Source organism: Curcuma longa, chromosome 16, assembly GCF_044706935.1.
Source record: "Curcuma longa cultivar G26 ecotype Majalengka, Jawa Barat chromosome 16, ITB_CL_G26_1.1, whole genome shotgun sequence".
NCBI lineage: Eukaryota > Viridiplantae > Streptophyta > Magnoliopsida > Zingiberales > Zingiberaceae > Curcuma > Curcuma longa.
This window is the reverse complement of record NC_133876.1, coordinates 11,114,239-11,140,098: the sequence shown is the minus strand read 5'-3', so window position 1 is coordinate 11,140,098 and position 25,860 is coordinate 11,114,239. Positions and strand designations below refer to the sequence as shown.

The window sequence follows — 25,860 nt, the reverse complement described above, 5'->3', positions numbered from 1 at the left end:
GGATCGAATGCTACATGTGAGAAGGAAAATCTAAATAAGTCAAAGAGAACTAGATATTTGATAATAATGAAGTTTGACTGATACGGAGATTAGAAATATTGACATAGTCAAGATAGCCTCCATGTGGAAAGTACTTGACTTGGTCAAAACTAACTATACGCAGCACCTTTTTGACTTGGTAAAAGTGGTTGAAGTCAGCTTTGTCCAAGAAGGTATTCAAATTAAGCCAGATTTGTTCTAGGAGAAGTCAAAACGTGTACGGGGGACTCGATAGTATTCAAGATTGCTTTCCCTACTTGATAAGAGACTCGACATTGTTTAGGGTCACTCAGTCAAGCTCAGAAGTAGGCTACTAAGAAGTATGGGAATTCATTCGAGTCCGGAGGCAGCTTGTTTGGCAGGACATTTAGATAGAACTTAGACTAGGTAGAGCAAAGGGTATATTAATTATGAACACCAGATAAACAATTGAAATAATTATTTCTAGTACAGATTATTGGTGCAATGAAAGTTTTTCTTGGATCGCTAGAGGGGAGGAGTCAATAACGACCTGCAAATATAATTAACTCTTTCTCTTACTAACATTTTAGAAAAGATATACTAATTAAAATGTAAATATAACATAAGAAATTACGAAGCACAGAATGTACTTGATTACAACCCTCGAGTTGTTAGTCCAAGACTATGAAAGCTCTAATCAAAAGTCGTCTCATTGGAATTGATCCGGAGGCAGAGAAACCTCGTACAATGGTTGAGCATGGACTAACAATAAACTGAACGAAACAAATAATTCAAGTGTGTGTGTTCTTCTTCAAGCTTCAGTGTATTTATAGTCTTCACTTTGATTTGACCATTGTGATGACGTGATACTTCTGGGCGCCTAGAAGCCTTTTGAGAGCCTGTATTCATCAATCCCAATTTAATTTGTCAACGATCCGCCAATGGATCTGGATGACTCCTCATGATCCAGGCGCCTAAAAAATCTTCAGGCAACTAGACTTCACTTACATAGACTCCATTCTCATCCATTTCGACAACAACTTGCACCGACTTGGCTTGGGTATCAGGGCACCTGGACTCTCGGGCGCCCAAAATGGATACAAGCACTTGGACGCCGAGGCTCCCAGAGTGGATCAAACACCTAGAATGGTCAACTTAATGTTGACCATTTTCCTCCTCCATTATCCATTCTATCTTGGTCATCTTGCACAATCTTCCTCCCAACTTCTCATCTCTCGGATGCACCAAGCCCTTCTGGCTTGCTCCCGTGTGCCCTTCTCGCTCTGTTGGAGTACTCTTCAACAACTCCTTATATCTCGGATGCACTGAGTTCGTCAGTTCCATTTTCGTGCCATCCTTTTCACTCGCTTGCGTCTTCTGCCAAGGTTCGTCATCTAGATATTATCTTTGTGATATCCTAAATTCCTATACCCTTAGACACACCTGTCAAATTCCACAGGACCTAATTTCATATTTATTTGACTACACATCAAAAGTCCATTGGGGTACTGATACAGATGTGAATAGTAAGGGAAAGGTGTGTTAATTATAAAAGCAAGAAGAGGCAATGGTTACAAGTGTAGAAGTTAGTCGTCTATTTGAAAGTATGAAAGAATATGTAAGAGACGGGTTGTTCCTTGCATATGAAGTCACAACCGTCAAAGTTAACTTTACTTCTAAAGAGTCCTAGCGGTCGGAATTAAAAGGCATTAGAAAATGAAGAGTCAAGTTTTTTTCCTTTTCTATAAAAGGTATTTGCTCCAATAATTGAAGGTATGCATAATCAACTAAGCAACTACTTCCTCTCCACTCATTTCTCCGTTCATTTTCTCATTTTTGACTTGAGCGTCAGAGGAGGCACACCAAGGTGCCCTTGATCCCCTCTAACCTTGTGTTAATCTCTTTCATAGAGGAGAGGGTCCTTGAAATTCAATTGATCTCGTTTGTTGAATAGTCAAGTCATCATCCACTTACTGTCTGATAAAAGAGTTATCAGTAGTTGTCTCGCTCTCAACAAATCTGTTAAAATTCGGCTCATTAAAGAGACAGATCCAATTAAAATATAGTAGTCGATTCATCGTCATCAAGAAATCAATTTGTCAAGGAGTTGATCTATCTCTCATTCTCATATTAGAACACTGATAAATCAAGATGGATAGTGGATCCAAGAACGTTGATTGTTAGGTTGGACGGTACGCCATCTTCATTCCATGAGATCGGAGTGATTATATTACCTCTAGGATTAATCGGCCCGAAGGATTGGATACCTAATGCCAATTAAAAAAAATTAAGTTGCGGCAGAGGATGAATTCACTATCCTAATTATTTTTTAATTATATATCCTTTAACAGTAGCATCATTATTAATCTGTGCCTTAATCAAGATTTTGAATTGCTTTTATTTGCAATTTTAGAAGTTTCTTTAAGCATTTTGATTATAAAAAAACAACAAAGAATTCTTTGATGGTGTGAGAAAATGTCATCTTCTGATTAGAACAATTTAATTCTTGCATGCATTATATAACTAGTCTAATAATATCAAATTAATATAATAAATTTGTAATTATGATTTAATATAAAAAGATAAATCTTGACGCAATGATAAAATTTTTATCTTGTAACCTTGAGATTCATGCCATCAAAATATAGTGACCTTTATGTTAAAATATTAATTTTATTATTTCAGAAATAAAAATCTAAAATAAATTTCCCCAACCAAAATACCAAATAGGCCTTAGAACTTTGAATTTATCAAAACATAATGATTTATAATTTATTATTATTTTTTAAAAAAAAGTATATTGATGGCCACGCCTAATTATACGCTCCTCTTTTAAAAATTATAATTTAATATTTAAAATATTCTTCTGAACTCCACGGTAGAGTAGTTTATATATATAAAATGGTAGCTAAAATGATATTATAACACAATTTCTCTTTATTTGATCAAAATTATATCATCTTGAATTAACTTTGATAAATTTATTCTATTTATTTTAGAGATACACTATTTTAATTAAAATTGCACCGTCTTGCTCTATTTTGGAATAATTTTGACTAGAATTATATCACTTTAAAGTAACTTTAATTAAAATTGTATCATCTTAAAGTACATTTTGATAAAATTATATGGCCTTTGAGTGGATGTAGTCAGGATTACTTTAAAAATTTTCCATTTTAAAGTTTTTTAAAACATTATTTTTACAATATAAATAATTAAGAGTGATCACTTTTTTTCTTCTCTTCTCCGCCTAACCCTAATTTTTTAGCCCCTTTTTTTCTCTCTTTATCTTAAAGTGACGATGGATTTCATTATAATTTTGATGATTCATGTGATGTGATATATCAAAAAGCTATTGAATCCATTGATTCAAATATTAATATCGAAAATAATTTTTTTTAATTTATTGATTTATGTAAGAATATTAGGAATCATGAAAAGAGTGGATTTAGTCAAAATTACTCTAGAATTTTCCATTTTAAAGTGCTTTTTTTTAATTATTCTTTTTACAATATAAATAATTAAGAGTGTCATTATTAAATCTCAGCACCGTCCTGCTCCATTTTGAAAATGTTTTGATTAGAATTGTATCATCTTAAGGTATTGTATATTTTTGATAAAATGATATTGCCTTTGAATCTTAAGGTGGAATCTGTTACCCTAGCGGTCTCACACGATCGGACTCATGATCATCTGTGAGAAGGTAAATCGAGAAACTACAGTTGACCACGACGGAGGAGGGTATTGTTTCGGCTTTATCGAGATTCAAACCCTTGCCACGATCATATATGAGGAGGTAAATCGAGAAATTGCAGTTGGCCATGATAGAGGAGGATATTATTTTGACTTCGTCGAGATTCGAATCCTTGTCCTCTTTTGTAACTCTACTTTGTCGTAACCAACTCAGCTATGTCCTAGAAATAAATAATTTATTACTCAATATCACAATGTTTACAATGAGAATATAGTTCAAACGATAGAGTGTTCATTTTGCATGCAAGAGACACGAGGGGATGTAATTCAAATTGTGGAGTGTTTAGGATTTAGGGTTCATTTTGCATGCGAGAGGCACAAGGTTCGATTTCTCGCATCTCTATTTATTTTCTTTATCGTCTCCGCCTAACCCTAATTTGTTAGCCCCTTTTTGCACGTATCACACATCACATCTGACGTCCAAAATCTCAACCAATCGAATCGATATATGTTTTGAAGGGTGGTGATCTTTCTCATCTTTGTTCATTTTCCTATTCTGTGTTTTTTTTATTTTTTTTCTGGATTGATTTAAAGTGACGATGGATCATTTAGATTTCATTACAATTTTGATGATTCATATGATGTGACGTAGCAAGAAGTTATTGAATTATTAATTCATACATAAATATTAAAAATAATCTTTTAAAATATATTAATTTGACATAAAAAATGATATCAAATGGGATAACTATTATTCCACAGGCAATCTTAATTGAATCCGTTGATTTAACTATGAATGTTAAAAATAATCTTTTAAAATATATTGATTTGATATAAAATTATGACATCGGACGGAATAACGATTATCTCACCGACAATATTGAATCAATTGGTTCGATTGTGAACGTTAGAAATAATCTTGTAAAATGTATTGATTATATAAAAATATGACATTGGATAGGATAACAATTATCTCACGGGTAATATTGAATCTGTTGGTTCGATGTGAACGTCGAAAATAATCTTCTAAAATCTATTAATTCAAAAAAAATATCAAAAAATAAAAAAAAACGTGCTATCAAAAAATATTATTAAATCAAAAATTTTCTTCTTAAATATCAACTAGATAATTATTTAAATAGACTCATATCAACTAGCGTAATAATTATTTAAATATACTATAATCCTAGAGGTAGAAAAAAAAAAATCAAAGATTTTAACCACTCAAAATCTAAAATATTTTAAACGGACTCAAAATAAAAAAATACAAAGGATAAAAATTACTATAAAAATATCTTAAATATCAAAATTTTGAAATTTATTAAAATAAAAATGTACTAAAAATAATCTTAAAAAAATCCATTAAATTTTACATCAATATCATCTTGGGTCGAAAAAATAAACTTCATCCTCTTTAAGTTTAGATTAATATCACGGGGTAGCCTAGGAAAAGATATAAACTAACACATTTAATTATTGAAAAATATATGACAAATGCTTCAATTATGTTTGCTGATGCATTAGGATCGTAATATACAATCGTTGGAATTGGTTTTCCAACTTCATTATAACTATAATCTGATAGGAAACAGATGGAAGATCTTTTATTATTAAAAAAATTTATTTTAATGAAAATTCTTTTATATCAATCGAACAGTGCTTCGTTTCGCGAGACCCCAGAATTTTCACAAGGCCACATCACACCTGCATAACTACGCAAGAGAATTTGATGCCACTTCATGCATTTAATGCACTGCTCATGCCTGCATGCATAAGAAGTTGCTGCATGCATGAGAATTAATGCATGACTGAATTGATATTTGATGCATCATTCTAAAAACAACGGTAAGATTAATTAATTTTATATTAATTATAATTATTATATTATTATAAAAATATAAAATTCTATTTATATGTCAATATAAATAATTTTCTTTTCTTTCTTCTCATTTTATATCTTCATTCTCTCAAAGAGATCTGTTAGCTCTATAATTTTCTTTATCGATGATTTTCTAAAAGTCATCCTTCTTCTCAAGGCTCAGTTTTCCTCCATTCGATAAATGATTGCAAATGAAATGAATATAGAACTAAAATTTCATGAAATACATGTAATTAGAAGAAATAAACGATTTGATAAAAATACAAGTAATGAGGTGAAACTTTCACCTAAAGAATTTTTTTAATTAATTATTTTAATTATATTATTGATCATGCTATTTTTTTACTTCAACGTAGATTTGAACAATTTAAAATATATGAAGATAATTTTAATTTTTTATATGACGTAGAAAACTTAAAATTACTTGATGATAATTTTTTAAAAATAAAATGTTTAAATCTTGAAAAAATTTTAACACATAACATATTATTGATGGTTTAGATTTATTTTTAGAATTAAAAGTTTTAAAAGAAATAATAAATCCAGAATTAAAAAACACAATTGAGGTATTAAACCTTATAAAAATAAATAAATTCTTTTCCTAATACATGGATAGCTTATAGAATATTATTAACTATACCTGTTATGTAACATCAACAGAAAGAAGTTTTTTAAAATTAAAATTAATAAAGTCTTATTATTTACATTCAACAATGTTTCAAGAAAGATTAAATAATCTAGCAATTTTATCAATTAAAAAAATTTATTAATAAAACTTGAATATAAAAATTTAATTAATAATTTTGCATCTCAAAAAACTAGAAAACTAAATTTTATATAAAAATTTATTTTTAAATTAATAGCTAGAAAACTAAATTTTATATAAAAATCTATTTTTAAATTAATATTTTATTTTAAAAAAAATTAAATCTACCGTTGTTGGTCCCAAGTCCGAACGAAAAAGGATGAGGAAAAATTTTATATTTTAAAAAATATATTAAAGGTCTAAAAAAAATTTTAGCCTAGGGCCTCGTAAAATCTTGAGACGACCCTGTATCAACAAAACCTCAGCGCCCCTTGGAGCACCATAGGAAGCTGCTGTCATGCTTGACGAGGTCCGATGAGACGCTAGGTTGTGGATGGAGCAGAGTAGAGCCGACATTGTAATTAACTCGCTGAGAGGAAGTGTCATCGATTCTCTTTCAGAGTCCTTCACTAAACTGTTCTTCCTCCCATTTTCTCTCCTCTTCATCCTCATCATTATTGATATTAATGTCTCCTTTCCTGAATCCACCATCCATCTTTCTTTCATCCGTGACAATAAGCCGAATCAATGCACTCAAAAACACTCTTCTTCGACTTGTCATCCGCCTTAGTCTCAAATAAAGAAATCCTCTCTTGGAAATCAATATCTTCTTCATCACTTGAATCGTAAACAAAAGAGCAACTACTTGGCATACCACCATCAAGGGATATGAAATCTAGATCAGGTTATCGTGGTTGCTGAAGTTGTTGTCTCTTTGCACGAATGACTTTTATAATTTTTGGATCGGGAATAGTCGGAAGCTTCAACCCTTGTTTGTCAATTTTTGTAACCAAAACACTGTTAGTATTTAATTCCTCTTTTTCAAGGTCCATATCCTTGTCAACTTCATCATTGTTATATATTGACTCATTAATCATCTTGGTTTCATCTACATGCTAAATAAATTGGGGTGTTGGATCAATGTAAAGCGAGACTACAGAGACTGAGGCTTTGTCGATAGATGAATTAGTTTGCTACTTGTTGTCTGATAAACTGGGCTTCTGGTTGTCGATCAACACTGCATCTAGTTCTATCTCTTCTTCGTCAATATCGTAAAAAATTGAATCACCAAATATTTCAATTTTCTCCGTTGCCTCTTGTGCTCAGATGATCGAGAGAGTATGACTGATTGTACTCGATGTTATAGAAGTTCGCATCTTCATGGTTGTCTCCGTTATTGTAGGAGGAAGGGGGCGTAGAGGTGTTTCGGAGTTGGTGTTCTCTCGAAGTTGTAGGTGCATGGCAGGGCTGGCTGATCACAATTCCTCAAAATCAAACTTGTACTTCAACATCTCTCCTGGATTAGAAATTAAGGATTTTTCAAAAGGAGAATAAAGGAACTTACAACTTTTAGGATCTTGCGCTATTAGATGTTGGGACAACTTTGTGACTCATCTTTATAGATCTTGAAGTATTTCGTCTCGAGTGCTAGGATCACGATGTGAGACTTCCTTAGCCGAAACCTACCTGTCACGACCATGACGACGATCCATCAGATCTCAGAGCTTTGATATCAATTGACATAGGACGTGATAGCGATTATCCTACAACAGTATTGAATCCATTGGTTCGACTATGAATGACAAAAATAATCTTCTAAAATTGTTGATTCAGAAAAATACCAGGAGATAGGAAAATAAACGACAATGTTTAAAAGTATTATTAAATAAAAAACTTTTCTTAAATATCAACTAATAATTATTTAAATAGATCCAAAACTCAGAGGTAAAAAAAGAAAAAAATCTAATAGAAAGGAAAATTTTTTAATCGATTCAAAATAAAAATTATTCTAAAGGGAATCAAATTAAAAAATACAAAGAATAAAAATTATTTTAAAAATCTAAAAAAGTTACTAAAAATAATAAAAAAATATCCATGAATCCTCTTGCATCATCAAAATATTAGGAATTAGAAAAACAAAGTGGATTTAGTCCAAATTACTCTAAAATTTTTCATTTTAAAGGTTTTTTTAAAACATTCTTTTCACAATATAAATAATTAAGGGAGTGTTTGGTTGGAGGTTATCATTGATAACCAAAGTTATCTGTCCAAGGTTATTAACGATAACCTTGTTTGATTCAGGTTATAATCGATTCTCAAGAAATATAACATCATCGTCACATCAACAAATGGGTTATAATCCGAGAATGTGATTACCTTAGCAGCCTAAGATTTTCTATAATTCCAGAGGTTAAGGAAATTTTTTTTATCATTACCCTTCGATTTTAAAACTGATTTAATGAAAATGTACTATGAAATCTAATTGAATTCAAATTAATTCAATATATTTTAATTTAAATATTTATAAATTAAAAAATAATTTATTTTAAATTTTAAAAAAATAAAATTAATAAATTATATTTATTAATTTAACAAATTATTTTAATAAAATAATTGTTTTATTAAATTATTTTATTAAAATATATATAAATTTCTTTTAAATTTTAAAAATTAAATTAATAAATTATATTTATTAATTTATTAAAATAATTATTTTTAATGAATTATTTTATTAAAATAAAATTATCAAATTATATTGATTAATTTAATGAATTATTTTATTAAAATAATTATAAATTTATTTTAAATTTAAAAAAAATAAAATTAAGGAATTATATTTATTAATTTAATGAATTATTTTATTAAAATATATATATATTTAAAATTATCAAATTATATTTATTAATTTAATAAATTATTTTATTAAAATAAATACAAATTTATTTTAAATTTAAAAAAATAAAATTAAGAAATTATTCTTATTAATTTAATAATTATTTTATTAAAATAACTATTTTAATGAATTATTTTATTAAAAATATATAAATTTATTTTAAATTTTAAAAAATTATAAATAAATTATATATATTTTTATATATTATCAAATTATTATCATCATTAATAATATTAATATTATTAATTTAATTTATTCTTAAAATAAATTGAATGATGGGTAATATAGTAAATGTTAAACTGGTTATGTTTTATTCCCTCTAAATAAATAAATTGAACCAAACAATATTAGGTTATGTTTTATATTTCATAATCTTAGTTATGTGATTACCTGGTAATTATATAATCAAGGATATACATCATAACTTGAAGCAAATGCACCCTAGAGTATTATTATTAAATCTCAGCTAAAGTTGCTAATAATTAAATAATTTAGTACACATTATTAAAATGGATATATAAATGGGGATGTAGCTCAAATGGTAGAGCGCTCGCTTTGCATGCGAGAGGCACAGGGTTCGATCCCCTGCATCTCCATTTTTTCCAATTTATCTTCTCCACCTAACCCTAATCACTTTTGATTTGAATCAAATTAGTTTTGTTTATTTCATATTCATAAGATGAATTTCATCATTTTGTCCTTTGTCCGGTTTAATCAGAATTTATTTCTCTCGATCTGAGAATCTAATTATCAAACTCGTTTTAAATCCTTTGAAGAACTTATATTGTGTGTAACTCAATAGGTTCTTAATTATTAATTGGTCATACATCACCATGACATCCCCAATTGGTTCAAAAAATCATTTTTAAATCTTTCAACAACTAAAATAAAACGTGTCTCGTTCCTTTAACTGTCTTATACCCGCTTGGTTCAGGATATGATTTATGTGTGTTAGTCCCCATTAGGTTGACTACGTCACAACTAGCCCAAGTTTGGTTTCTTGTCTTGTGGTTTCAAGTTACTTGTACATGTGTCCAAGAGTACCATACTCTTGACATGCTATGCTTTGACCAAAGACTTTTAGTAACAATTTTGACAAACGACTGTAGGGTATACATCTCCTTTTTAAGGAGCAATGAATCCTCTGTAGGCTATTCAAATACCTTCGAGTACTTTGACTTATACTCAATCATCTTGGGTCCATACCTCCTCGGAGATGTTTACTTAAAATGTCAAAATATAAGCCTCCATGACCAAGGTGACTTGAATACCGCAAGTCTAAGGAAACTCGCACTTAAGCTACATTGAGATCTTCACAGACATATGTATTAAATCATATGAAGTCTCACGATAGGTCACTCCAATGAACTAGTTACCTTTAACTAGCATCCACATTTTACTCTCAACATCCAATGTCTCCAGCCAGCGAGATCGACTGCTTGGTTAACCAAGGAGTTTAAACGTGCTAGTCTCAAAAATCGATGACGTCCGTGCTCATCAATTTCTCGACTAGGGATAATTTCAATACATTCATAATTGTACATGTAGAAATGTTCACTAGTTGTAATCCAATCATAAATTCTCTCATGCTATGAATCTTATTGTGGACATTCAGTAATTGAGTTTAAGATCCAATCAAACATATAGAGAATGTACACTCAAATAGTGAATTGTTATTTATCCAATAAATAGTATAACCGTAAGGTGATTGCCTTAGGACACCTCTCAAATATAATAATATATCCCCTTCAGTTGATATATTAAATTAAAATGAATATATAATCAATTAGTTTTTTCAATTTTAGCGGGCATTCAATTGGGATCCATCTGAAGAATTAGAAATAAAGAGAATCTTTAAGGAAAAAAAATATGAGGATCACATTCGGCATGTACTCAATCATGCAAAAACTAGGAGAAAAGGCTACCCTACATCACCGAAGAAAATTGGGCTAGGATAGTCGATTTTTTGACAAACCGAGGAGAGTAAACAAAGGAGTCACCAGAATAAAGTAAATCAAACTTATAATTTATAATTCTGGAGACTCATCTGTGACATATGCGGGAGGCTCAATCAATATTGGTGAACATACACGTAGATTGGTAAATATTTTATATATAAACATGAAGTTATTAATTGATTTTAAACTATTATATTATTTATAATAATATATTTTTAGACTAAGAAAATGGGGAATGAGCTCACAATTTATAGACACTTTTACCGTACATTTCAAAAGAAAGATAAGACTTAGAGCGGGGATAGTGCTAGAGTTATTAAGGTTTAGATTAAACTTGTATCTTAATTTCTAACTTAATTAAATTCTAATAGTTATGTACCTACTCTATCTAACTTATTAAATGTGTTTGTATTATAATATAGGAAAAATATGATGAGCTAAGCTAGCATAGAGAAGTTCAAGTGCTAGTGATAACAATGATGGATCTGAGCCCTCTATTGGAAATGATCTGAATATCTGGCTGGAGGCGAGTGGGGGATCCAAGGGGGGGAAGGATATTGAGAATGAGTTCTTTGAGCAGAACTCATCGAGTTGCTGATACATCTTCTTCCACCCCACCAGCAGTAAGGGCACAAATAGAAAGCCTAACTGAAGAGGTTAGCAATTTGAAGGGGATAATATTGCAAAGGGATGAAGAAATGAGAGAAATGCGCTAACAACAGGATTTCATAATACGACATCTTCAGTTAGGCTTCCGCTCCAAGTCAGATTCCTCCTGGTTCTGGTGATGACAATGATGATGATTCTTCATAAGCCTAGTTGTGTATAATTTTGATTTTTCTCACAATTAGTGTTGCTCCATATTTTTTATTTCATTTGTAAACCCTTTATTTTTTTATTATTGATTAGTACTATTATTTTATTTCGAACAGGATTGGTGAGACCAAGGATGGCGGTGAAGTAAGTCTTTACATATTATAGTTATTTTGTATAAAATGATATTTTTTGTGTTTTATTTTCTAATGTAGGAAAATAAAAAGAAGAATGGAAGGAGCAGAAAGTGGAGCAGAGAGTATTTGCCATGGACGATGATGCCGAGGATGATCATATTTTTTATATCTTGTTGTCATTTTGAGACTTTGATATGGGATGTTGTTATCTGGATATGTTTGATGTTGGATTGCTTTTAGTTTCTTGCATGTTTATATGTATGGATTGTTTATCTTTCTTTTGTTTATATATATGGATTGAATGATGTTAGAATTAATGTTATGTTTGGTTTAGTATTGTATTGGATTGAATGATGTTAAAATTAATGTTATGTTTGATTTAGTATTGTGTTGGAATTATATGTTATGTTTGGTTTAGTGTTGGATTGTTTACTATTGTGTTGGATTATGTTGTTTAGTATTGTGTTGGATTGTTTAGTATTGTTTGTAAATATGGTTGAAGAATAAAAATGTAAATTGTTTAGTATTGTATTATGTTGGATTGTTTAGAGTATATATGATTGTAAATATGGTTGAAGAATGAAAATGAGATGTTGCTAAAAAAATTATAGCATTTTGCGAAATTTGAATATATTTTCAACGCAAAAGTATCATAACTTTATTGTGTACATCGAACTTTGATGACAAAATCATATTTCGTTGTCAATTTAGCGATAAAAATATATTTTCGTCAGTAAATTAGTCAAGAAACATAATTTCATCGCCAAATTAGCGACAAAAATTTTTTTCGTCGCCAAATAATGATCAATTTCGATAATAAAATTTGTCAAAATCTTAGCGACGAAATATTTTTCATCGTTTATCAGCGACGAAAAACTATTTTGGTCACCGATTTAGTGACGAAAAGGTCATCGTAAAATTCTGTGATGAAAAATTTATCCGTCACAAAACATCGGTTATGGAAGTTTGTGACAAATATGATTTTTGTCGCAAATTAGCAACGAATTTAATGATGAAAGTTTATTTCGTCATAAAATTGAGATAAATTTATATTTTTTTCATCATAAAATTCTGCAATGAGTTATTACCCACGAAAATATTTTCATCGTCAAATATTTTTACGATGAATATTTTATTAAATTTGTCATAAAAGATCTATTTTTTTTAATGAATAGGAATAGAGGAGTTTAGGATTTATATACAGACTTTAATATATGCTAAGCTTAAGGATTTTTTTATTGAGCAAAAATTAAAAGGACACTCTTTATTTTTAAAAGATTTTTTTAATCAAAAAGGGGCATCTCCGTATATGATTAGCCAACCACTCCTCACTGTATTATTCTCATTATTATATCTATCTTATATTTTTCATTTAAATCTTGAACCTTAGACGCATTGTAATAACTATGAAACTATAGTTAAGGCTATAAAACCGTAACATGTAGTAGTTATGATTTCGTAGTTATTACAACTGAGCTGCCACAAAGTTGTAGCAATTGTAAAATCGTAACTGTTACAGCTGTGAATGTTATGTAAGCTTTGAGAGATCATAGGACGCACGATATATTAAATCAAAGCTAGTTCAAAGATTTACATTTGTTACTGGGTATAACCTATAACGACCAAGTCTCAGGTCAAAAAATGTCATTTAAAGACTTTTCATAGACTTTGAAAAGTTTTAGTCCTCTTTATTTAAGATTATTTTATATGTTGTAGCAGTTACGATTTTATAGCTATTATAATTACTATAGTTGTAGTAGTTAAGAAATCGTAGCCACTATAACTATAAGTTACAATTGTTGTAGTTGTAGCAACTACAGTATCATAGCTGCTACAATATGTGCAATAATTATGAATTCGTAATTGTTATAATATATTCGATCGGTGGCACATTGAACAAATCCATGTTTTATTTGACAATTTGGTATCCAAAAATTTTCTTATCCGATTATTTGATTATTTAATTAAATTCAACAAAATTCTTTTATACTCTTTTTTATTTAGGTCGGATATTAGATCCTCTATCAGATTCAAAGGAAATTGTTATTCCTAATATAGACACTTCTCGTGGTGATGGGAAAAAAACTATTATGACAAAAATCCCAAACAATCTAATGTATTATCAAAGTTCCCAAACTTATCAAGATAATAATTTACTTTCATCGCCAGCAGCATTCTACTATTGAGATGTAATATAAAAGCCCCAAGGGTACAGTTGAATTGGTTACGACGAACAGAATTGTTGAAATATATAAAGATCGAATCTCGACAAAATCGAAGTAATGTCTTTCTCCGTCGTAACCAATTGCAGTTTCTCGATTTATCTTCTTATAGATGGTCGTAGGGGTGATTATGTGAAACTGTTGAAGTGACGAATTTTACTTTTTTACTGAAGAGATGTAATATAAAGATTTAGATAACAAATAGCATAATAGTCTTGATGTTCATTGTTTTGTGCTTTTAGTTTCTGGCGTTGCATGATATGCACATCGATTAGAATTTCTGTTTAGAATCGTAGAGCTAACTCGTATGGTCTATAAATTTAAAATAGAAAACTAAACAGGAACAGACAAGCAACTTCAACAAGAACTTAACCAATAAAGGTGATGAATTTTGAGGGTTTTCCTAGCGTTTGACTTTCAAAATATTCTCCCTATCAAAATTTGAATTTTGATGTTCTTTTCTGTTCTAATTAAGACTTGTTTTGATTCCTGAGGAAAACTGTGATGAGTTAGCTGTAGTTAGTGTCGGCAGGGAAGCATGTTACTGAACTCTTATGTAAAAGGCGAAATTCATCATCTCAATCGGTTTCATGATCATCTGTGAGAAAATAAATCAAAAAATTATAATTAATCACGACACAAATATTGCCTAGTTCACTGGAATTCAAATCTTTATCCTCTTCTATAATTTTGTTGTATCATAACCAACTCAATTATATTCGAGGGCAGCATGGTACTGAACTCAGTGACATCCTCTTCGTTATGAATGATTATTCTACAGATATTGATGAATGTCTGAACAAGGTATTCATCAAGATATTGATCGATCTATGTTTTGTTTCTTCCAAGAATCCTAAGAGTAAAAAGAAAGAAAGAGATTTGATCTGATATTTATTTGGCCTTTTGAATCTGATCTAATACTGAATTGATGCAGAGGTTGCAATTCCGACGGGGTTATTGACGTCCGTCCGTCGACGTCGACGTCTCGTCCTCTTCCTCGTCGACCAACAGGAGCGGGTCCTTTCCCTGCTCCATCTCCCGTACGCGCCGGCGGATTCGCCGGAGTACCCCGTCGACGGCGATATCGAACGCGTCCTTCCGCGCCCGTAGCGCCGCCGAGCTACCGTGCCGGCGGTAGATCACCGCCGGCGCCAGCTCCAGCACTGCCTCCCTCATCCGGAGCACCCGCGCCGGGGGTATGGCCTGCAGCACGTCGATGATCCGCCTTCCCCCGAACACCACCTCCTCCTTGGGTATCGTGACGGAGAAGTCGTCGTAACGGCGGCGTGGCAGGTGCCAGCCGAACTGCCTCTCCGCGGAGGCTTCCTCGAAGAACACCGGGATGCACCCGGCGAGGATGCCGTCGAAGGTGGACCGGCGCGTCGGGGTCTCGCTGGGCGGCTGGAGGCAGAACCGGGCGCGGAGCATGGGGCGCATGAACCTGGCCGGCTCGTGGACGCAGGAGCCCTTGGAACAGTCGACGAGGTCGCAGAGGTCGGGCCGGAGCTCGCACTCGGCGTGGATGCTGGAGGCGATGTTGGGCCTTCCGCCGGTGGGCGCCGCCCCTCCGGCGAAGAGCATGAGAAGGGGGCGGCGGGAGCGGCCCGCGCGGGTGAGCCAGGCCTCGAGGCGGGCGACGGTGGCTGGGTGGAAGGAGGTCGGCGGCGGGACGGCGTGCTCCTGCAAGGGCCACGCGCGGGACTCCAGGGCGATGACCGTGAGGTTGTAAAGCTCGGGGAGGCCCAGGAAGGCCGTGCCCCAGAGGGGCGTCTGGTCGGGGTCGTTATCGAAGTCCCAGGCGGAGCCGGCCACGACGAGGAAGTGGTCGTGGCCGGCGCGCCGCGACCAGATCGCCGGGCGGTCGCCGCGGAGGAGCCAATCGGCGAGGTCGCGGCCGTGGAGTGCGGAATCGTTCCAATTCGTCGGGGAGTAGAGGAAGGGAAGCGCGGCCAGGGCCGTGTAGTACGGCACAAAGACCGCGTCGGCGTGGACGGGGTCGGCGACGAGGCAGGGGTACTCGCGCACGCGCCGGTGGAAGAGCAGCTCGAAGAAGAGGGGTTCGGTGCGGTACCAGGAGCGAGATCGGTTGTACGTGAGCGGGCCGAGGCCGTGGTTGGCGAGGAAAGGAAGAAGGCTCTTCTCCTGGCTCTCCCGGAGCTCGAACAGGATGGGGAAGTCGTCGCAGGTGGCGAGGAGGTCGGCGTTGAACCCAGATGGCAGGTCGCGGACGTAGATCCTTCGGCCGGCGCACTGCGACCTGTTGGCCGCGCCAATGGCGATGACTTTATGGCCAGATCTGGCGGCGGCGGCGCTGGGTTCCCACGAGAGCAGGAGGCGGAGGAGGAAGAAGAAGAGGAGGACGGGGAAAGGCATGACCGAAAAGGGAGGGGAAGAAGGTTTTCATCTACTAAACCTGATTAACGGGGAAAATGGCGATGCATCGGGACTGGAAGTGGGAGGGAGGGAGGAAGGAACGGGGAAAGGGAGCTTTTGGTGTTTCAGGGTTAAAAAAAGGAAAGAAAAAACAGTAATGGAGTTTGTGGTGGGACACCAAATGCGGTAATATGCCGGCAGATCATGGGGAGAAAGATAAGTTGGGTTGGTTAGCGGTCGATATTAACCGCAACTAAATCTGTTGGTTTAGATTCGATACGGGCCATTTTGCCAAAAGCCCCCTGATGTATACAATTATCACGAGGCACCTCTATAATCAAAAGTTATCAAAAAGCACCCTATGATTTTTCTTTTATCTCAAGTGATAAATATGGACCTGTTGTTTCGAGTTTCGAACTGCGCCTCCCTGAGTTACAATCCGAGTTTTCCTCTTAGTAACATGTATTTATTGACTGAGGTGTTGTTTCTTTGAATCTTAACAACATGTATTTGTTGGCTGAGATATTATTTCGGTGTAGACTTTTATCAACATAGTGGTACCCGTACCTCTAAAAAATCTCTTAAGGAGTTTTCTGATATGGGACCATTTCGACGGTGACCAATACAATTTTTTTTCTCATAGATGGTCGTGGGTCGACCGTGTAGGGCCGTTAAGGTGTCGGATTCCACCTTTTACAGAAGAAAAGAAAAGATTTGATATGGGTCATTTTGCCAAAAGCTCCTTGATGTATACAATTATCACGAGGCACCTCTATAATCAAAAGTTATCAAAAAACACCCTATGATTTTTTCAAAATAATAAATTTATTATGCAAGTAAAATTTCAGTAAGAATTTAGGTAAAGATAAAAAAAGATGCTCTTATTGTAGTAGCTAAATCGGTTTAACTTAGTCTACATAATCTCTTTAACATGATCAAAATTACTATAAATCATAATAGGTTAATTTATTATGATTTTGATAAAATTTAAATAATTTTAATTAAATTAATAAAATATTTTTGTTATATAAAAGTGCTCTATATTTAATAATTTTTATGATGATCAAATCAGTTCGATGAGGGCCTTTGCTTGCTATGAGTACGTGGAGCATTTGGGTATGAGTTAAGAGATTAGTGTAGACTCGGATAGATGAAGTAATTAAGAAGCTTTTAAGGGGTTGTTATACCTTCTCATCTTTCATGAAGAAAAAATTAATATTATATGTCTCTATTCTCTTGAATTTCATCATGGAAGAGATTTGAAATGAGGATTGACATCGATATCATGGAGTACAGGCGATTGAATATTAGACAATAACAACGTATATTATGTGAGGAATTATTTTATCCTCTTTCTTTTCTCTCCTTTACTCACTCCATCCCAAATAAAAATTAAAATTCTCTTGTCTCCTTCCAATCAGAGTGTCATAAGGAGGGAAAATCTATCTGATATGAATAGAGTGCAATGTACGTAGTTGTTGATCTCATAAGTAGATTGATTAGAACTCTTTTATTTCAGCAAAAGATGGAATCTGTCATTCCAACGCTTCCATGATCATCTGTGAAAAGATAAATCAAAAAGTTACAATTGATCATGATAAAAGAGAGTAGTGTCTCGATTTCATTAAAATTCGATCTTTGTCTACTTCAGTAATTTTGTTTCATCGTAACCGACTCAACTATGTCTCAGAGCTGATTAAAATTCCTTTATAGTTTGTGCTGAGGCAGCTGTGATCTTCTTCTGCAAAAAGGTGAAATCCGCCACCTTAGCAGCCTTACACAGTCGTCTGGTCGCCTCCACGACCATCTATGAGGAGGTAAATCGAGAAACTGCAATTGGCCACGACGCAGGAGGGTATTGTCTGGCTTCGCCAGGATTTGAACCCTTGTTCTCTTCTGTAACTCTACTGCATCGTAACTAACTCAGGTATACCCCGGAGGCAGCTGTGATCAAGTTCATGTAAGAAGGTTATCTGTATTGAGAAATGATAGAGAACATGAAACCGTAGCAGGAATCGCAGCATGACACACGTGGCGGTCCACGTGTGTCATGCCACGTGGACTGCCACATGGGTTTCATGTTCTCTCCCCCCCCCCCCTCCCCCAAAATCCCGAAACCCATTTCCTCCTTCGGCGAAAACCCATTTCCCTCCTTCGGCGAAAACGCAAACCCTAACCCTCATCTCTTCCTCCTCCTCCTTCGCCTTTTGTCGCCGTCTCTTCCTCTTCGGCAACCAAAACTCATTTCCCTCCTTCGGCGAAAACGCAAACCCTAACCCTCGTCTCTTCCTCCTCCTCCTTCGCCAGCTTCTGTCGCCGTCTCTTCCTCTTCGACAGGAATCTCCGCGCCGCCTCCTCTCTCCCTTTTCGTTTGCCGCCGTTGCTGCCGCCGAGAGGACCGCGCGTTCCTCTTCTCCGCGCCGCCTCCTCTTCTGCGCCTTTTCCTTCTTCCTCCTCCTCCTCTACTTCCGCCGGCCAAGTCCTTCTCCTCTGCGACCGCCGCCCCATCTTCCTTCCTTTGCACCGCATCTTCCTTCATTTTCCTCTCCGCCGCATCTTCCTTCTTCCTCCTCTTCTGCGCCTTTTCCTTCTTCCTCCTCCTCCTCTGCTTCTGCCGGCCAAGTCCTTCTCTTCTCTACGACCGCCGCCCCATCTTCCTTCCTCTGCGCCGCATCTTCCTTCTTCCTTCTCTGTGACCGCCGCCGCATCTTCCTTCTTCCTCCTCCTCTGCGCTGCTCCTTCCTTAGTCTCTCCACCGAAGGCTGGTAATTTTAGATTTTCCACCTCCTCTTCTGCAATTTTATTTATATATGTAAGGAAGATAAATTAGCACAATTTTGATCTTTCAAGTAGAGATGAGTGAACATTATTCCAAATCGATTCTTTAACAGTTACATCGTTATAACATCAAGAAGGGTTCATTTTCTCTTCATTTTTTTTTTTTGCAATTTAGTTTGAACCTATCCTTTGTTTTTTCCTCGTATAGTTTGATTTTAGTATCTAATTGAGCAGAAAATGTAATGTTCCATAGAAGTTGTGGAATCTGTTGTAGCCAGCAGTATCCGTTGTGAAGAGAAGGTTAAGTAGGAAATGGAAACTTAGAAGAATGCTGGATTTTGATATTTCTAGTTTAACTAGGTGTATTTTGTTTGAACTTGGTTGGTAGCCTGATTCTTGTTTAATCTCTCATCTTTTGTTCTTCTGAGTTCTGAGATCGGATCGATGGAAACGTAAATATTTCATTGTTAGCCTGTAAATATTTCATATTTGATTTTGAATTTAGAGCATAATCTTTAAATTCTTGTATTTTGTGTATACCATGATATCTGCCATAGGATGTCAGCTCATTATTGTATGTTAATATTGTGATGATGCAAATTGATTCATATATTGTTGAAGTTTAAATTTTTTAGTGGTGTTTGGAGTTTGTAATTTATAAAGTATGTTTGTCCTTGCAGGTTAAAAATGCCTAAGTATTACACTAATACACCGAAATGCAGATGTGGACTAACGGCGAAAATCATCACCTCATGGACTGTTGATAACCCAAGAAGGAGATTTGCTATATGCTCACTATTTGAGGTAGGAAAAAGTTAACATTATTTGTCAATTTTTTATGTGTAAAATATGGACATTTAATCTCATAAATAACTTGGAATTGCAGAATGAAGGGGGGTGTGGTTTCTGGACATGGGTTGATGATGAGATGTGTAGTAGATCAACACAAGTAATACCAGGATTGCTAAGAAGAATAACCAAATTGGAGGATGATGCTAAAACTGCAGAGAATGTAATGAAGGAGTTAGAGGCTAACACCAAAAGTGTAGAGAATACCATGAAGGAGTTGAAGATCCAAAATTACAAGTTACTCTTTGATTTGGATAAAACAAAGAAAAGAAATCGACAACTACTTGTGGTGATGATGTGTTTGATAATGTGGATTGTCACACGTGTAGCTTTCTATTCAGATGAATATAACTGAATTTAATTTATTGTATTTCACAAACTTGTAGTTGGAGTTATAATTGTTTTTGCTTGGAACATTAAAAGTGGCAAAGTATGCTTGGAAAGCTATAAATGCTTAAGTTGTATTACTTTTGATGCTTAAATTGTCATATTAGACCTCTGTTCGAAGTTTATAATGGTGTTGCATTTGCGCAGAGATTGGTTGGCTTTCTAGTGTGTGTGATAGCTGTTAACTCTTGTATGACTATGTTGATGTAGTTTACATGAACAGAAACATCTTGTGCAAAAGTGTACTCAATTTTTGTTTTCAAAAAGAACATATTGTGTACTTAATCTCAGAATGTAAGTTTCAGTAGTTTGTGATTGCCACATGATTCTTGAATCCTGGTTCATTCAATGTGTAGGTCATGCTATATATCCAATGAATGTCTTGGGGAACTGGAAGTTGCATGTTGCTTTCATCCTACATTTTTGGCTTCAATTCTAATCTTCCTAAAGGCAAAATTGCAAGGTTACCTTTTGTTTGTCGTTGAGTTGCATTGGAAAGAAGAGCAGATCAAACATCATGTTCAATGAACCGAAGTCACTAGTTGAATTGGATAATATAAATGCCCATGTAGTTGCAAGAGACATCACAATGTCAAGCATTCCTTGGTCATTGAAGGGAAATAGAAAATTGACACACACAGCAGTGTACATTATGCAAACCTCAACTCCTAAAACCATTTCCAACTTAACCATCAATGGTTCAACAATAAATCAAGCACAAGCACTCAAGCTTCTTAGTATTTGAGCGTAAACAGTAACCGACACGAAGGTGACACTGCGGAACTCTATAATTCTGTCAACTTCCGTACTTAGGCTCAGTCCTGCCGGCGCAAGCAGAACATTGGATGAGAGTAGAGACACCCAAGGAGTGCATTTGAAGAACTTCTCCTGTATCTCCTTGAGGGCCTCATAAATGCAGTCAAATAGGAGCTTTGGATCATCTATCTGTGGATAACATGAAATCCTTACTTCATCATAAACAGATTGCTCAAGTAAATTGTTGGCCAAATGCCATCTCGAGAAGTCAATAGCTCTTAACTCTGATGCTTCCAGAACAGCTTCAATGAACTTGATTCTAGCTTTCCCATCGGCAAAATATGTCCTTGATGTGATTCGCTCTTCTTTTGTTGGAAATATGGCTGCAGGTTCGCAACAATACCAGTTGATTCATATAGGGAATACAGAACTGAGAAAATGAAATGGATAATAATATTATACGGTGCACAGCTCTGAGTTTAGGAATGGTGAAATTGTCTGGGATGAATTTCTCAAAAGTAGAAACTGACGATCGCCCTGGCTTCTTTGTAGGGCTTTCAGAAGCCTTGAAGCTTTCTTTGCAGTAAGAACTTGGCACTGATTGAATCATAGAGTGTGCCTGCAGCACCGACGGATCCAAATCAAGATAAGACATATACATATGAGGTAGTGTACATTGCTAGACAAAAAGAAATGTGATGACTGATGATATAACCTAGCAAATTTTCTCCCTAAAAAACATACCAAATGTTCACTCGACACTGCAAATGCAACAGCAGCTTTGCCAAGAGCCTAGAGAGACAATGATGTTGCTTTATTGGTTGAGTGAGGTAAATACACATGAGATACAAGGTAGATAATATCCTTCGATGCAATTTCATATTTACACAAACAAATACATTAGTCTATAATGGAAATACATTAGTCTGTAATATTAAAATGTTAAATACCAAAAAGAGAACAGAAGTTAACAATCACATGTTCAGAGAAGATACAGACACATCTAGATGAAGAGACCAATCACATGTAGCTTCCGATGAAAATCAAAAAGAAAAGCAGCACAACCACCATCTGAGAAGCAACACAACCGCCAATTCTGCAGGCAAAGGTTTCATTAGAGATCATTAGAACAGACCATAAAACTACAAATTAATGGCAACGTTCAATCAGGAAAAGATCATAGTAAAATATACATCCCAAGCTGTTGAAAAACAGAAACAAGAAAAACCCACAGCCATATGGGAAAGCTACTCAAATACAAGGTGATCCCTGAAGCTTAAACCATACCTGAAGCTTAAACCATATGCACTATTGTTGATAAAAAGAAAACTATACTGCTTTATCAGTTACAAATACCTGAAGCTTACACAAGATAACCTCCACATGATCCCTGTCCTTTTGATTGATTTTTTCATAATCTCGTGATTTTTGGATCTACAAATACAAACAGGGGTATAAAAATCAATTAATTCTTGTAAGAAAGAAGAGCTTACATAATCTCGTGATTTTATGCCCAACATTTGATAAATCTTCTTGCTCTTTGCCGCCACCTCTCACATCCTGTTGACAAAAAACTTATGTTTAATATTAACAATTATATCCAAAACATAAAATCAAAGTATAATGAGTTAAACCTTAGCTTGGTTTCTACTCTTTGCCGCCACCTTTTTCACAATTTGCTCAACTTTAGATTGCTTTCTTTTTGTTGGTGGACGTCCACGAGCTCTTACTTTTAGTGGAGTGTGGAACTCCTTGCTCTCTATTCTAGATTCCACATGTATCGTGTTGCTATCATGATCACCATCTATTGAATCAACACTGTTACTATCCATGAGTCTTTGTTTTGCATCTTTCAATATCCTCATTAAAATAGAGAAACTCTCATCATTTGTGGACCCAAGATGATGGACTTCTTGTATCAAGGGTTGAAGATTATTATATCTTTGTCTTTCTTCTTCATGAAAATAAGAATCATCATAAATATTGGTGATGCCTTGATACCGTCGTTTAATGTCTTTGCGCCATCGTTCTAAAATATACTTTTCTGGAACTCTAGTGGCATTTATTTTGATAAAAACAGAAAGCATGTGTCTACACAAAATTCCTCGAAACTCAAATAGACGGCACAAACATTTCAGCTCACAGTCCACCTCATTATATTGTACTAACAATGGAATATTTTTTGGAGTTTCTCCCTCTTTTCCCAATACAATTTCCACCACTTCATATAAGATAATTGACCCTTCTTGCTTCACAAAGGAAGTGTTACAAAACATCAAACTCCTGATTTCATCCTGAAATAACTTGAATATCTTATTAGTATAAACACTTTGAAATTGCTTTTCAATTGGATGACCACTAATGACCGGAATAATTGAGTTGAAAGATGCAAAATCAGAATTATTTTCCTTTTCAATCTTGCTTTTCAAAGCGTTGTCATACTGTTCAACAAACTGCTTCAAAGTTGTTTTTGAATGAACATAACCATCAAAAAAGGCATTCATACTCTCACTTCTTTGACTTGTTGACATTCCTGCCCAAAATTTATCTTTCACATACACAGGCATCCACTTATGGCGACAACTCCATAAAGAACTCAACCAATCATTGTTCTCCAAATTAAAATCTTGAATCAGTTTTTTCCAATTGCTATCACATTTTTCAAAAGATAAAGAATTATAAACAATATTTTTCAGATTTTTCTTTATCAACTTATAGTTGACATGACTACCAAACTTGGCTGGAATTTTTTTCATTATATGCCAAAGACATAAGCGATGATGAGAGTCTGGAAATACCTCAAGAATTGCAATTTCCATGACTTTGCACTGATCCGTAATAATACCTCGGGGAGCTCGTCCTCTCATGCATGTCAACCATGATTTAAATAACCAAATGAATGTTTCAGAGTCTTCACTGGATATCAAGCCACAACCAAGTAACACAGATTCACCATGATGATTTACTCCAACAAATAGAGCAAACGGCATATCATAACTATTGGTGAGATATGTAGTATCAAATGTAATGACATCAGAAAAATACTCATATGAAGCCCTACATCTAGCATCAGCCCAAAATATATTTCTTATACGACAATCTTCATCTACATCGATCGTATAAAAGAAATCTGAATTTCTACTTTGCATACGACAAAAGTAATTATTTAAGGCTTTTGCATCACCATGCCCGAGTCTTAATCTGCGTGCTTCAACTACATAATTTTTGCACTTTCTCTCATCATATGATAAATTTTCATAGCCACCTGCTTCAGCAACAAATGATTGAAAACTCTTACTCAATGTTATTTCCGCTTGATCATTCAACTCTAATTTCCTCTTAGTTTGGGAATCTAACACTTTGTTGCATCTAAAATGTCTCGACTTCCTTGGACTTAATGGATGATTGTGTTCAAGGTGAATACTATTAATGAGAAATAACCCATCATCTTGGACTTTAATATTTATGCGTGCTTTGCAATCCGTTTTGCTACAAGGTCTAGGATAAAAAGAACTTTTACCTTTGTAAACACTTTTACCATTTTTAGAACATCCATATGAAATGTACTTCTGCTGACCATCATCCCCTTTTTTAGAGTACATTTTTGAAATACCAAAACCAAGACCTTGGGCATACTTTTTATAAAAATCACGAGCTTCCTCCTCAGATGGAAAATGCATACCAACTTGTGGAGTATCAATTTCCTTACTATTTGATGAATCCCCTAATTCTTGTAAATCATTATCATTTAATGGCACACATGATTCAATCATTGCTAGCTCCATGACAATTTTAAGACCTGCTTTTGACAGTAAAAATTTAAATTTAAACAATGAATCAGTATATGTATGCATCAGTATATTTAAACTAATAAAATGTATTCAAACGAATAAAAGAAATGAAAAAATTTTCAAAACCAAAAGTAGATCTAAACTAGATCATAAAGAGGAGGTTTTGAACCTGACTGCTTCATATTACAATTATAATTATAACACAGCTGTGCAAACTAAAGCTATTTATCTACCTGAATTCTGAGTGTATATGAATTTGTTTACTCTGCTGGATCTTATCACATGAAAGTTACTTATTTGTTGATACTAATCTAGTTGGTATTAGCACAACCCATTCTGATTACAGAATTACACTATTCATTCACCAGGTAGGGATGAACCACATGACTTTGAAATAAAGTCCATACTAAAGCCAGTAGACTGTTATAGGCCTTAAACCAAAACGATCTGTTGGCAGGTTTAGCTATGAGACTAACTTCTATAGTCTAGCAACTTACAACAAATACCTATGGCAAAAAGTGATCTACTAGGCAGCAGTTGAAGTCCACCACCACTGATATGCTTTTTGGGGTTTGTTACCCACCATTGAACTACTAGTTCTACTCCAAACCATTGGTAGGAACTTCAGATATTAAGAGTTTGGTCCCTAACCTCAGACGCAGAAGAAGGAAAAGGCGCAGAAGAGGAGGAACGCGCGGTCCTCTCGGCGGCAGCAACGGCGGCAAACGGAAAGGGAGAGACGAGG

The 25,860-nt window shown here is 34.6% G+C and overlaps 3 protein-coding genes and 1 non-coding gene across 4 annotated transcripts; 1 reads left to right on the top strand and 3 right to left on the bottom strand.

Annotated features, from left to right (window-relative positions):
* The first annotated feature begins 9,574 nt into the window (after nt 1-9,574).
* On the top strand, nt 9,575-9,647 carry TRNAA-UGC (transfer RNA alanine (anticodon UGC)). Its single transcript has one exon. It is a non-coding gene; the product is annotated as a tRNA-Ala (tRNA).
* A 5,265-nt stretch (nt 9,648-14,912) lies between these two features.
* LOC141847904 (putative xyloglucan galactosyltransferase GT19) lies at nt 14,913-16,662 on the bottom strand. The gene has a single exon (XM_074736012.1). It carries the CDS (start codon nt 16,552-16,554, stop codon nt 15,136-15,138), a length of 1,419 nt encoding a protein of 472 aa, XP_074592113.1. The 5' UTR covers nt 16,555-16,662; the 3' UTR covers nt 14,913-15,135.
* Nucleotides 16,663-21,099: 4,437 nt separating this feature from the next.
* LOC141848032 (uncharacterized) lies at nt 21,100-22,753 on the bottom strand. Its single transcript, XM_074736145.1, has 4 exons — nt 22,692-22,753; nt 22,069-22,116; nt 21,787-21,943; nt 21,100-21,707 (listed from the first exon to the last, which is right to left on the bottom strand). Exons 1-4 carry the CDS (start codon nt 22,737-22,739, stop codon nt 21,280-21,282), a joined length of 681 nt encoding a protein of 226 aa, XP_074592246.1. The 5' UTR covers nt 22,740-22,753; the 3' UTR covers nt 21,100-21,279.
* Nucleotides 22,754-22,785: 32 nt separating this feature from the next.
* LOC141847062 (protein FAR-RED IMPAIRED RESPONSE 1-like) lies at nt 22,786-24,080 on the bottom strand. Its single transcript, XM_074735046.1, has 2 exons — nt 22,959-24,080; nt 22,786-22,884 (listed from the first exon to the last, which is right to left on the bottom strand). Exons 1-2 carry the CDS (start codon nt 24,078-24,080, stop codon nt 22,786-22,788), a joined length of 1,221 nt encoding a protein of 406 aa, XP_074591147.1.
* Between the last annotated feature and the right edge of the window lie 1,780 nt (nt 24,081-25,860).

Excerpts from the sequence above, each read along its gene's own strand:
- LOC141847904 (XM_074736012.1), bottom strand. The coding sequence starts at position 16,554 with ATGCCTTTCCCCGTCCTCCTCTTCTTCTTCCTCCTCCGCCTCCTGCTC.
- LOC141848032 (XM_074736145.1), bottom strand. The coding sequence starts at position 22,739 with ATGAAAAAATCAATCAAAAGGACAGGGATCATGTGGAGGTTATCTTGT. Across the intron at positions 22,117-22,691 it reads TCATGTGGAGGTTATCTTGT|GCTCTTGGCAAAGCTGCTGT; the intron begins GTAAGCTTCAGG and ends TTGTCTCTCTAG. Across the intron at positions 21,708-21,786 it reads TAAACTCAGAGCTGTGCACC|CCATATTTCCAACAAAAGAA; the intron begins GTATAATATTAT and ends GCGAACCTGCAG.
- LOC141847062 (XM_074735046.1), bottom strand. The coding sequence starts at position 24,080 with ATGAAAAAAATTCCAGCCAAGTTTGGTAGTCATGTCAACTATAAGTTG. Across the intron at positions 22,885-22,958 it reads AGAGTAGAAACCAAGCTAAG|GATGTGAGAGGTGGCGGCAA; the intron begins GTTTAACTCATT and ends TTTTGTCAACAG.